Source organism: Humulus lupulus, unplaced genomic scaffold (assembly GCF_963169125.1).
Source record: "Humulus lupulus unplaced genomic scaffold, drHumLupu1.1 SCAFFOLD_29, whole genome shotgun sequence".
NCBI lineage: Eukaryota > Viridiplantae > Streptophyta > Magnoliopsida > Rosales > Cannabaceae > Humulus > Humulus lupulus.
The window spans coordinates 184533-198663 of NW_026908861.1; the positions used below are offsets into that span (position 1 = coordinate 184533).

General features: G+C 29.0%; 1 protein-coding gene and 1 pseudogene across 2 annotated transcripts; one reads left to right on the forward strand and one right to left on the reverse strand.

Annotated features, from left to right (window-relative positions):
* The first annotated feature begins 657 nt into the window (after positions 1–657).
* LOC133812403 (receptor-like protein EIX2) lies at positions 658–3764 on the forward strand. 2 transcript variants are annotated; one of them, XR_009883862.1, is made up of 2 exons: positions 658–951; positions 3425–3764. XR_009883862.1 is itself a non-coding variant. In XM_062246299.1 (2 exons), coding segments are annotated over exons 1-2 (2262 nt in total). In that variant the 5' UTR covers positions 961–979; the 3' UTR covers positions 3426–3764. The 2 variants fall into 2 exon arrangements, 1 of the variants encoding a protein (XP_062102283.1); XM_062246299.1 differs by lacking the exon at positions 658–951 and adding an exon at positions 961–3240.
* An 828-nt stretch (positions 3765–4592) lies between these two features.
* LOC133812405 (beta-fructofuranosidase, insoluble isoenzyme 1-like) lies at positions 4593–7627 on the reverse strand (annotated as a pseudogene).
* Between the last annotated feature and the right edge of the window lie 6504 nt (positions 7628–14131).

Consider the following 14131-nt stretch of genomic DNA (forward strand, 5'->3'; position numbering starts at 1 on the left):
TCATAAAAACATCCTAAACCATCTGAATTAATGTAAAATTATTTTATTTGTAATTAAAATTTAATGTAAATGATGTTGACTTATTTTGAAACCCAAGCAACACGCTAGAGGTTTGGGATATTATCTAAAGTGATATATTTTTTTTCCAAAATAAATAGAAGAAAATGAGAGGTGAAGCAGCTTACCCTCTTAAAACCAAGCAACACGCTGGAAGTTTAATACTTTTATTTGTTTCATAATTTTGAATATTGGAATATAACTTATCTTAAAAGAAAAAGACACTTATATCTAGAAAATAAATATATGTTCATAGCTAAAATTACAAGATGTTTTAGTTAATTTATTAAAAAGAATTACTTTGTGAATTTGTTATATAACAAAAAATATATATAAGAAACTTCAGATATAATTTTGAATACTAATAACAATTTTCTTTAATCAATATTTTGGAGTTCGTAAAAGAATTTAAAATAATTGTAAACATCAAAAATAATTGAAAAAAAAAAAGATTAATTGAATTTTTAAATTTCAAGCTTCAATCGTTGAATCTTCCTTTGTGAAATTTCTTATCAACTGAACCAAATAACACGTTGTTATTTAATGTGTGTGGGTGGGCAGTGATAATTCAAGGAGAGAAGAATATAAATTTGTATTTATTTATCTTCTATATATATATATATATGTATAGTTAGATCAATGTGAGGCATTTAGACATTGCTTATAATATAACTATTAATCACTTTGAATTCTCAATATGATGATTGTAATGCTTTTGCTCTTGCTAGCCAGTACTCCGCATGCATATGGGGTTTCTCATCAAAGACAGCCCTATTGTATAGAAACAGAGAGACAAGCTCTTCTCACCTTCAAGCAAGCCCTTGTTGATCCTGATGATGCCTTACAATCTTGGACAAGCAACAACAAAGATTGCTGCACATGGAAAGGAATCAGGTGCGATAACTTGACCAATCATATTATCATGCTTCATCTTGATCCTAATATTACCTACCATGATAATGGTGGTTTTAGTTGGCATCCTTTTTCCGGTGAAATTAGTGCCTCTTTGGTCCAGCTCCAATATTTGGAGTATTTGGATCTTAGTTACAATCATTTCACTAAAATTCCAAAGTTTATAGGAGCCTTCACAAATCTCCAATATCTTGATTTTTCACATAATTCTATAACTGGAAATATTCCTTCAGAACTTGGAAACCTCACCAAGTTACGTATTCTTGACCTTAGTCACTCTATTAGTTTCAAATGGCATTTAAATTTGGGTAAAATAATTGAATTCAATAACAACTCATTGATTCAAGTACCGAAATCTATAGGGGGTCTTTGCAGGCTTCAAGTATTAGCTTTGTCTAATAATGAATTCAATTCCACCATCATTGATATCTTGGAAAACCTCCTTAACTGCAATAACAACTCATTACAAATTCTTGATTTGTCTCATAATAGACTAATTGGACCACTGCCTAGAGATTTGTCAAGATTTTCGTACTTGAGAGAGTTGGATGTGTCATACAATAAGTTCAATGATACTTTACCTGAGAGTATCGGCAAGCTCTCTAGTCTTGAGTTATTAGACATTTCCAATAATTCTTTCATTGGATTTGTCTCTGAAACACACCTTGAGAAACTCTCCAAATTGAAACAACTTGACTTATCTTCCAACTCTTTAACTTTGAAAACAAATATCACATGGGTTCCTCCTTTTCAACTCCAATCTATCAATTTGAGATCTTGCATGATAGGACCACAGTTTCCTTCTTGGCTTCAAACACAGTCAAATATTTCACATATTGATTTATCTAGTTCTGGAATATCTGATGTCATTCCTGAATGGTTTTTCAATATGACTTCCAATTTAGCTTATTTGGATTTATCTTCCAATCTTATCAACAACACCTTGCCAAATAGTCTATTGGAATCTAATAATAAGTCTCCACACGTGGATTTAAGCTCTAACAAATTTCATGGATGTATCCCACCAAATCTTCTTCTCAAAGCAAGTAGATTAGATCTTTCCAATAATACTCTCACATGTTTTGAGCCTCTCTTCTGCGATCAAATTGATGGAACAACGTGGTATCTTGATCTTTCTAATAACCAGTTATTTGGAAGCATTCCAAACTGTTTGTTCCATTTATTACGAAATTTGAGATATCTCAATTTGAACAACAATAGGTTGTCTGGTGTGATACCAAGCTCAATAGCTTCCTTGTATAGAATTTGGGCACTAGGTTTGAGGAAAAATAACTTGTCAGGAACTTTACCATCATCCATGAAGAATTGTACACAATTGTCAATTCTAGATGTTGGAGAGAACAGCTTGGGTGGAACTATACCAAAGTGGATTGGGGAAATACTAACAGATTTGGTTGTTTTGCAACTAAAGTCTAATCATTTTTATGGAAAAATACCATCAAGTCTATGTCGTCTACAATATATTCAGATATTGGACATTTCCCATAATAAGATTTATGGCGCTATCCCATCTTGTATAAATAATTTCACATCCATAGCGAAGAAATCTGAAGAATATCATAGTCGTCATTTAATTGGATCAATTGAGACGTCGCTAACATGGAAAGGAAAGGAATATGAGCATATACAAAATTTGGATTTATTTAGAGTCATTGATATTTCAAGTAATAAATTGATTGGAGAGATTCCTATGGAGTTGACTTATCTTGTGGGACTAAATCAGTTGAACTTGTCAAAAAATAGTTTGGGTGGAGTCATACCTCAGATTATTGGGAATTTAAGTGGACTAGAATCACTAGATTTGTCTCATAACAATTTTAGTGGAAAAATTCCTACTGGCTTGGCAGAATTATCTTTCTTGGCATACTTGAATCTATCATTTAATCATTTGTCAGGAAAGATCCCCACAGGTACTCAATTGCAAAGTTTTAGTACTTCTTCATATGGTGAAAATTTTGGATTATGCGGACTTCCTCTTTTGACTGAATGCCCTGGAGATCATGCAATTTCTAGAAATCATGACATTAAAAACTACAATGAACTCCGTCAAGAATGGTTTGATATGTCATGGTTTTTCATTGGTCTTGAATTTGGATTTGCTCTTGGTTTTATTGGAGTTTGTGGAGCTTCGTTCCTAAGCTTTTATCGGAGACTTGCTTATTTTCGGTGCTTAAATAAATTTGAAGATTGGCTTTATGTGATGATAAACGTTAGAGTTTCTAAATTGAAGAGATACTTCAATGCTAAATGGTTCGTACTTTTGCTTTCTTCTTTTTATTACAAAATATGGATATAATGATTCCTTAAACTATTTAAATCTATTGTATATTCTACTTATTATTCAAATAATCATCCTAATTATGAATTCTCTTGTATTTTCTTAAAAAACAATTAATTAATGAAATATTAATATATTTCATCTTCGTTATCATAGATTCATTTTTGGAGATCTCATCTTGGAGAGCTGTAGAAATTAATAATCTATTCCCCTGGACGAGAGAACTAGAAAGAGAAGAACAAAGATTTAGTGATTGTTCATTAAATTTTCTTTAAGATATATATGTGTACTAGCTAGTCTATTTTCAGCTATATATAGCATGTTATCATTTGTATTTCTTTTTTTTTTTTTTCTAGTAAAATACTTTATATGGATATGGTATTTTATATAAGAAATAAATAAATGTATCTTTTTGTTATTTGAGTATTTTTTACATTGATTTGGCTAAATGTGTACCTTGAACTTTAAAGATAAATTCAGATTAATGAGATCAAAAGAGTATAGACTAGGCATATATAAATATATATATATATATATATACATCCCCTCGATTATATGTATTAAAAATGTTTGAATTTATGTAATTCTATTGATTTGAAATTATATCACCCACTCGAGGTAGAGCTTGTTCGAAAAGCTTTAAAATTTCTATATCATTTGAATCCGACACAGTGAAATTTATTACACGACTGGCACATTCATCTTGGAGAATATCACTCAACAAATACGTATTTATAAAATTGATTTCTTTTTATTTAAAAGGAATGTCTTTAGAGAATAGACTAAAGTGTTGCCATGTCTTGTGAACCAGCAGGAGGTTTGGAAATTTTCTTAAATTCATATAATAATAATAATAAACAATTGTAAAAAAATTCATTTCAATTATTTATTTCATAAAACATTCTTCAATGCATATGTTTTAAAAGGCATTAATCCTAACAATACTATCAGCTGGAAATCAAGTTTGAAGCATGTGGTGGCTTTGTCAAGCAAAGAAGCTTAATGCATTGCCTTAACTGTAAAGGAACGAACTTGGCTTAAATGATTTGCTAGTGAACTTGGATTTGAGCAAGGTAAGAATGTTGTATTTTGTGACTTCCAAAGTACTATTTATTTGTCTAAGAATAACATGTTTTATGAGAGGACGAAACATGTGAATGCTAGACTTCATTTTGTAAAGGATATCATCTCCAAGAAATTGATGATATCATCTTCATTTTATAATCCTTTTATCTATTCAATGAATCATTGAAAAGTATATAACAGTGATGATACAAAGCTAGCTGAGTCAATTAACTCGGCCAACTATGACAACTTTTTCTTATAAATTTCATGAACAATAAAGAGCAATATTTAGATAATTAATGATCACTCTTTGGACCATGATAAAGTTTTAAGATGTTGATTTATCATCTCTGTTATTAAAGATAAAAAAAAATAAAAAATATGCTAATTATTGTGTAACAGAATATATTCGAGAAAATGAAATCAAACTGTTTATTAACTAAAGCCAGCCATTATTAATGCATACAAATTCTCCAAAAACCAGTTGTAAATCTAAAGCCAAAAAACTAGAAATAAACATCTAAAACTGTTAAAATTCGAAAAAGAAAAAAAAGTAAGACTAAAACTAAATTTTCTAATAAAATACTTATTTCTAAATTTTAGTTCATGACTATTGGTCGTTTCATACTCCATGCATGAAGATTCTTTATAGTCACAGTCTCACTTCCATTGTTAAATACATACAAATGTGCATCATTTCCAATGGCCAAACTTGGATAAACTCTAGATGTGATGCATGCTTTTCCCTTTTCTCCAAAGCTTTCAATAACAGAATGATCAATCTGCATGCATACAATTCAAAAAAAATACAACAATTAAAGAGAAATTGGTGAAAATAGCCTCTTTTTTTAAGTGATTTTGCACTTTTCCTACTTTTGATAATTTTTTGCAAAATGACATCTGTCCAAAATTCGACCAGTTATCTAAATTTTTCGACCAGATGTCTAAAATATTCAACCAGCTGTTTAAATTTTTTGACCATCTGTCTAAATTATGAGAGGTCATTTTGCAAAGAATTATTAAAACTAGACTAGAGTATAAAATGACTTTAAAAATAGGTCATTTTTCCAAGAGGCCCTAACTAATGTATTATAATTAAGCTAATTAAAACAATCTCAATATAAATTATTAACTTACCAAACTTCTAAGAGAAAGTTTTTTTATCAGTTATGTCAACATCTACAAATCCAGCAAATGATGGCTTATATAAGTCAGGTGATAAAGAAGAGCTGCATACCAAAATCAACCAAAACAAATATTAAAATAATTATATGCATAATTATTATAATTAATAATAAATGTGATTTGAAAAACAAACCTTGATGCATCAGAACACATAAGAACTACATTCTTTTCTGGTCCTCTAAATATATTCTGAAGAACACAGGAGTATATTCCTCTAGATTTTTATAAGCTAATGTAAGTAGTCCAAATGGTCCAATACCACCTTCAACTTGTGATTCCTTTTCTGCATAGAGTTCTTCTGCATTATCCCAACTTAAGTCTAATTTCTCGGCTTTGGCCAAACTTGGAAATGAAAAGACAACATCTACATCAGTCTGTAACAAAAATATATATAATTTTTCGACTAGCTTTCTATTTGAATTTTTCGACCAGCTGTTTATTTTGTAAAGAATTATTAAAAATATGCTAGAATGGAAAATAATTTTAAAAAATAAGTCATTTTTCCGATAGAGAAAAAACTCTAAAATTTTCAAAAATTATGAAATAATAATAACAATGATTTTTGTCATACCTGAGCCGCAGTTATTCCTTTGATTTCAGTAACATCTCCTTTCTGAAGTTTCAGATTGTTTAATTCAACCTTTTGATCTCTTAAGGTTTCAATCTCTTCAATAGGCCATTGTAACAATTGTTTTCCATTAGGATCAAGCCACACTGTCCTTGGGATTAACTAGTGGAAAAAAAAAATTAATGGCACAAGATCAAAAAAAAGTATATAAATGAACTCTTATATAACTAGTGAGATTCAATATGTAAATATATATATATATACCTGGATTCCAACCCATCCTTTAGCTACATCATCATCCTTAGTATCAGACTCATTGGCCCAACCCCACAAAATCCTTCTCATCTTAAGAGGATCATAAAATGTCTTTGAGGCGTAGAAATTTCCATAATCATATCTCAAACTAGCCCAGCCATCAATAGAGGTATTATCAAGGACATACCTATCTTTATTAGGAAGATAAGTACCAATGGTATAGTACTCATACCTGGTAAGGTCAAGACTAACTTTGAATACATGTTTAATATTTTGTCCCATAGCAGAAGTGTCCAAACCAGTTTTGCTGCCAGAGAGTGAAACTGGGTAAAAATCAGGACATTCTCACATGCCAGTATGTGGGACTGAGTGCAGAGGGTGTCTAGCTTTGATCCAATTCTTAAAGTCTTTGCTTCTATACAAATGTGCCATCCCTCTATGATTTCTTTTGCCTCCAACCACTATTCTCCAGTGACCATCTCCACCTTTCCAAGCAGTTGTTGGGTCACGAAAAGCACTAGCGTTTTCACTTTTGTCTGGCACTGCTATTGGGTTGTTGTCTGGTTTGATCCATTCTCGAAGGTATAGATCAGACACATTTTTAGGTATGGCATAGTTTTGGAGTTGTCTAATAGTAAGATCAATACCTGCAATAGTGACAATTTCATGACTAGTGTTATGATATACTAATTAGTACATATTATGTATATTAATTAGTGACAATACATAGTGGACCATGTAAACTCGTGCATATTTACTGCTAATCCATGAGCAACATTATTACAAGAACGCAATATACATAAACAAATACACCAAAATAGATAGCTAACAAGTTTCCCATGTATCGCAAAAGAAAAATTCTACTAAAATAAAACCAAGTGTTGAAACAAAATGGATATCGACACTATCACATAATCACTTTCTACTATTTTTTATTGATATAATTATAAATAGGATAAATATTTATTTGATACTCTCTGTTTTATCGAAATAAAGACTCGGTTGTAAATTAAAATTTTACATATTTAGTAAATGTATTTTGATTTGTACTAGGTAAAACAGTATTTCGATAAAACACAAAGTACCAAATAGTTATTTACTCGTATATATTGTAGAAAAATACATGTGTACATGATGACAGGCTTGTTACCAGGAAGAACAGCAGGTTCAAGAGATTCCCAGTTGATCATATCTTTGGATACTGAATGTGCCCAAACAATATTGCCCCATTCTGCTCCCCATGGATTGTATTGATAAAATAGATGATAAATTCCATTGAAGTACATAGGACCTGTTTATAGACATATATGTAAATTAAAAAATGAATAATTCTTAAATAAATAAATAAAAATTAATTATTATTGAATTATACAGAAAATACTTACCATTTGGGTCTAGTTAATTTTGCCGCATTCCATAAGAAGCAAAGAAAAAACAGTCAGAATTCATAGTGAAACATTGTACAAATAATGAATATATAAAAAAATATTAAATAGCAAAATTTTACCATTTTTAATTGTATAGTAGTATAATAAACTATAAAGCATTAACTAGTCTAACATTTTTAGTGATTGGACTAAAGGATAAATTAATCTAACTAATGAAACGAAATTAGTTTATAGTAAAAGAAATTATGCTATAGCCAATCTGTTAATTAAAAAAATTGGCCTTGGGATTTGGAAATTGTCAACAAAAACCTACTTGTGGAAAATGTTGTTTGAATTATAAAAAAAAAAATTAATGTGTTTAAAAAACAATTAAAATTTTATTAAGTATAAAAAAATTAGTTTATTGAAAAAAAAATGTTTCCCCAAAAACAGAGGCTAAATATAATGAATTTTATAAAAATAAAGCCATAATATATGATAATTAATTAAAATAGTATTTTAACTTAATGTAAAACTCTTTGTAGTATTAAATACAATGTTATATTTTTCACATTGAAATATGATTTGTAGGTCAATCTGTTGAAGACATAATAATTTTAGATAACATATTAATTTTGTGTTAGTATCTTTTAATCGAACTAGCCCTTATATTTTGGCATAGTAACAAATTCACAACAACCTGGTCATATCTAAATGCTTGAAATTTTTCAACAAAAAAAAGGCTGAATTTTTATTAATCAATATTAAATATAATACATAACTTTACATTTATATATATATATATATATAAAAACTTGGATACAAAATTGTTTTAAACAACTCCCCTAGAGTCAAATTACAAATGACTTATTCTTTATATATATATAGAAACTTATTCTATAAACTACAATTATTAGAACAAAATAAAAAAAAAAATTATTGTCAGCATAAAATCAGAGTTGAACATGCATATAGTTTCAGTAAAAAGCATAACAAATCATATCCTTCTACGATTAATAATGTTATAGAATATTCATCATAATAAAGGATATATATGTACATACTTTGAGTAGTCTAAACTTAAAATATATTTATTAAAATTAATCATAGAAGGTATCGAAATGCATTAATTAAATAACCAATTTATCCAAAAATGAACATTAATTTACAATCATCATATATATTTAACAAATACAATTTCTAGGGAACTCATAATCAGTTTTCAACACTAAATATATTACTTTGAAGAATTAATGATATATATATGGTAAAGAAAATCTATAATGAAAAAAAAATAAAAAACATACATTTTGAAGATAAAAGATAAAACTCATTTACCATTGATCCAATGCTTCTGAGGTTAGAAATGGTATCTAGTTTTATGGATTGGATTCACTCCATCAATATCCAGAGACTGATATTCTGGATATATATTATGAGAAGCTTCCACACCAACATCATGGATATGGCTATGAAAACCATAACAAAGTATTAGACAAAATAATAATAAGAGTTTCAAAAACTCCATAACAAAAAACCAAAGATTCGATCTTTATAATTATTAGAATGAGAATTGAAGATGTTTTTACAAGATATTAGGATAGTGAGAGTATTTATCAAGGAGAGTGATGATGAAACTGATGTAACTAATTCATCAAAATATTAGGATCTTTAGATAGATTTTTCAGCACTATTATATCCTTAATTATCATTATTATTATTTTTTTAATTATGTATGTGAGGTGGTTAATTGGTTATATTTTTCTAATTGATTTTTTTTGTTTATTTTATAATATTTTTGTTATCGATAAATGCAACAGAGTACCAATATCATGGTGAAATACATATCTTCTAGGCCAACAGAGTACCAATATTTGGCATTTTTGACAAAATTACAAAAGTTGTTTGGCATCAATGAACCAATTAACTCCAAAATTAATATTTGCGGTTATATTATTTTCTTAAAATATTCCCACAAAATAGGTTAATATTTATGACCAAATAATAGAGTTTTAATGATCGAAATTTACTTAAGTGTAACCTAACCTTATGGATATTCCTTTGTGAAATGATATTAACTAGTCCACCATTTTATCCAAGTAATAAAAAATTTATTTTGTTTTTATGATAATAATATACCTTATACATATGAATTAATATATTATGTCACCTAATTCTAAAATTGGAGATTGATTCAGCTCAAATTCAAATGGGAGAACCATGTTGAAGTAAAATTTTAGATCTCCAATACAGACTATTTTTTTATTTTTGTAAATATAAAAGTGATATTTTTCTAAAATATATGTAAATAGTGCTATTTAAAAAAATTGAGACCCTTATTCAGTTTGGGGTCCATAGTCTTGGGCTTTCCCTACCAATAGCCCAAACCAATTCTGTACTTTCACACAAAGTGGGCTCTTAAGTAAGGTGGGTTAGCTAAAATGAAATTACACCAAATATGTGATAAACTTTGAAAAAAATATAGCAGTAAGTTTTTTATAGCATATTTTTTTTGTTTACATTTTTATGAGAGTTTTTTTCCCATATATTTATAAAATTTTATTTGTATATCATATTTTATCTTGTATACATTTTTAATAGTTAGTTTTGGTATGTTTTGAGATTATTTTTATAATTTTAATCTATTTGTATTATTTTTTATCATTCATATTTTATAAAATGAATTTTTACATAATTATTCATCACTATACTTTTTATTCATATTTCTTCTTCTTTTCTTCTATTTTTTATCTTCTTCACTCAACATTTTATCCACAGTAACTGGTTACCACTATCAAAACAATTGTTGGTTTTTTTTGTGATATTAATCCTCTGCCACTGTCAATTTTTGTGGTGATGTGTGGTAACTGTCAATTTTTGTAGTGACGTGTGAGTCACCTTATTAGGACACGCACCTAAATGTAAGTCCTAAAAAATGTCTCTGAAGTTTTTAAAACACATTTTAGGACTCGCAATGAGTGTCCTAAAAATATGTGGGTCCTAAAAAAACATGAATATAAAATTTAAGTGTAAAATATGAGTGGTGACTTTTAAGTGCTCACTTTGGGTGTCCTAAAAGAGTATTAAGGGCTCTCAAAGCGCATCCTAAAAAATTTTAAGCAAAAAATGACAAACAATCATTTTTGAATTGGGGGTATATTAGGGTATCATTTCTCATCAGCACACAAAGGAAGAAGAAAATAAGGAGCAGTTGCCTCTTTCCTGCCTGTGTCAATACAAGGCACGATCGTCGCCCTGTAGTCCACCGTCGGCACGCGTTGAACCAGTGGACGCAGAAGGTCACCGACCTTCAACCCCCGCGAGCCCAGCCCCACACGCGCCATCCTCTGTCGCCTAGAGTCGTTCGAAATTGTGGTGTTGCTAAGTTTCCCAAACACTTCCGAGTGTTTTCCGACCGCCTCGAGCCACCCCGACCCAAATGAACACCACCACTGTATTCCTTGTGCTTTGGGCGTCAAAACCCAGTAAAGGATCGAACTCAACAGCCATTGGAATTGGAAGTCGACGTTCGCCGAAATCCATGGAGGTCCGAGAAACTATAGTGCAAATCCGGTCATTCTAGGTCATTCCAAGAAGAACCACCACCGCCACGACGCTCCCCGAGACTTGGGCTTCGAAGCCTAGTCGCTTTCCTCCCGAACCACCACTGTGGAGTGGTGGCTCCACCGCCAACACCAGCCATTCTTTTAGGGCTTGCAACGCAACGCGAGTCCTATAAAACTTCACTTTTCAAGGCTCTCAAATAGAGGACTCGCGGGGGGCGTGCCCTGAAAGTTTTTTTTAGGACTCGCAATACGAGTCATACAAAGTCTTTTTTATAGTAGTGTGGTTATGACAATAAAAATCAATTTTATTTTTTAAGTAGTGTTGTAGTAACTAGTTACAACAATAAAAAAAAAATTGATTTTTTTAGTAATGTACCATTATCAAAATATCAATTGAATTGTAACTGGTTACTTAGTGAGACTTGAAAAAAAAACTGATATGAAAAAAACAAACTAAATTGATAATGAAGGTAACTGATTACAGCTAGATCTGAAAAATAAAATAGATATGGAAAAAAAAAAAAACTGTTGTGATGGTAACCAGTTACTTTGCCAGACTTGGAAACAAATAGGATCACGAAAAAAAAAAAAGCTAAACTGGTTATAATCGTAACCGATTACAAATTTATATCTAAAAAACAATCGCCACGATACCTGGTTACTTAGTCAGGTGTGAAAACAAAACCATATATAAACAAATAAATATAAATTAATCGTTATTGTAACTGGTTACATCTAGATCTAAAAAAAATCAGATATGAATAAAAATAATCAGACATCATTGTACATGGTTACTTAAAAAAATCTAAAAAAACCCCAGAAATCATAACAAATCGTGACTATAACCAGTTAAGTTACGTTTAGAATGAAAAAAAAGTAAATACGAAGTGCAAAATTATATTTGAAATGGCAAAAACCAAATGTGAAAAAGAAGAAGAACAAAAAAAAAATAAAAAAAAAACTAAATCTGAAGAAGAAGAAGAAGAAGAACCAGAGAGGGAGGTATGTCACCGTCAAGGGCGGGGGCAGAGGTGCGTAGTCGTCATCGGGAGTAGGGGTGGAGGTAGTATCACCGACAGAAGACTCAGATGAGATAACCAAATGGGGGAGGAGAGAGGAAGAAATGAGAAAAGAGATAGATATATCGTGAATGAGAGAAAGGAGAGGGTGAAAGGGTGAAAGGAAGTTTTGTGTATTTATGATTATGATAATCTATTTTTTATATTATATAGAATTATCATGTTTTATTTTTTTTTTTTTCAAAACTTACCATATTTTGTATAATTACTTTTTTTCATAAATATACAAACTATGTTTATATTTATGTAAACTTTTCTTAAGTTGCACTATCAAAATATTAAAATTAGAGCAATTTAAAACAATATATGACAAATTATCTTTCAAGATGAATCTTGTTATAATTATATATTTCAATTTTATTTTGTTTAATATATTTACTCTCATAATTTATTCATAACAATATATACATATTGTTCTATTATTATATACCATTATTTATTTGATCTTGTATAGAGTGAATTCAAATACTTTGGTCATGATTATTCTTTACAAATCCTGATTTTGTAGGGGTTCAACAAAAAAAATTTGATATTGTTATAAAATATTACATCTCAAATGGTTTTTTTTTATTTGAGAGTTTTTTTTTTATAAAAAATAATAATAAGTTCTTAAAAGGTGGATTTTTTAATTTAGAAACCTATCGCTTTGTTTGGTAAGAATAATTGAAAAAAGTAGGATGAATTGAGTATGAGGTATGGAAAAATCGAAAAGGATGATAGATTTGATATTTCTTTAGATTTGTTTGGTATAATAGGAACAAAAAAAAGTATTAGTTATTTTAATTATTTAAAAAAAATTCTTAATTTTTGTTTTTGTCATCAATTCACCTATATATATGGAGAGATTATTTTTGGTGAGTCAAAGAGATTAACAAAAACAAACTAAGGATAAATTGACTCATTCGACAACATTTAATCCATCTTACCGAACGAAGGGTAAATGTGAATATGACTCATTTCCAATCCTAATTAAATTGAGATAGCTATTGTATCAACTATAATACAAACATTCTTTTTTATAAATAAAATAAAAATTGAAGCAAACTATAATCATGGATATAAATATAAAGATATATATATATATATATAGAGAGAGAGAGAGAGAGAGAGGAGTGCATGTGAATTGACAACTATATTGTGAATGTTTAACATTTGTTGGTCTAACACCCGGCATAGATATACAACACCACTAGTATTTGTATATATAACCCCACTTATATAAATATAATTAATTGGATTTGGATTATTAGCATGGATCAAATATTTATATATATATATATGAATCACTATATTTATATAAATTATTATTTATCTAATTGAAAACCATATACCTATCTGATCATAAAAATTCCATAAACATATTGTTTATATATTAATTGTTAGTAACATTTAGATCGATAAATGGAATTAAACTGTAAACAGCAACTAAAATATTAGTTTGGAATAATAACAATTAGGTTCAATTTATAAAGCATTTTTCTTATGTTATATCTAATTATTATGCAAAAAAAAAAAAAATCTAATAACAAAGGCATCTAATTATTTTTAATATCAAAGAAATGAGTAATCAGCTAGAGCAAGCTAGTGGGCAGTGATTCTCACTTAATTATTTTTAATTTAAAATTTTATATTTTTTAATTTTTTATTTCATATTTACCTTTATTTTGTTGCTTCTATTATAAAAAAAATGGCTGGCTTCTACATGCATCTACATGCAATAATCACTTATGATTATATCTTTTCATATTTTATTGATTGGTCCAATGATAACTAATATA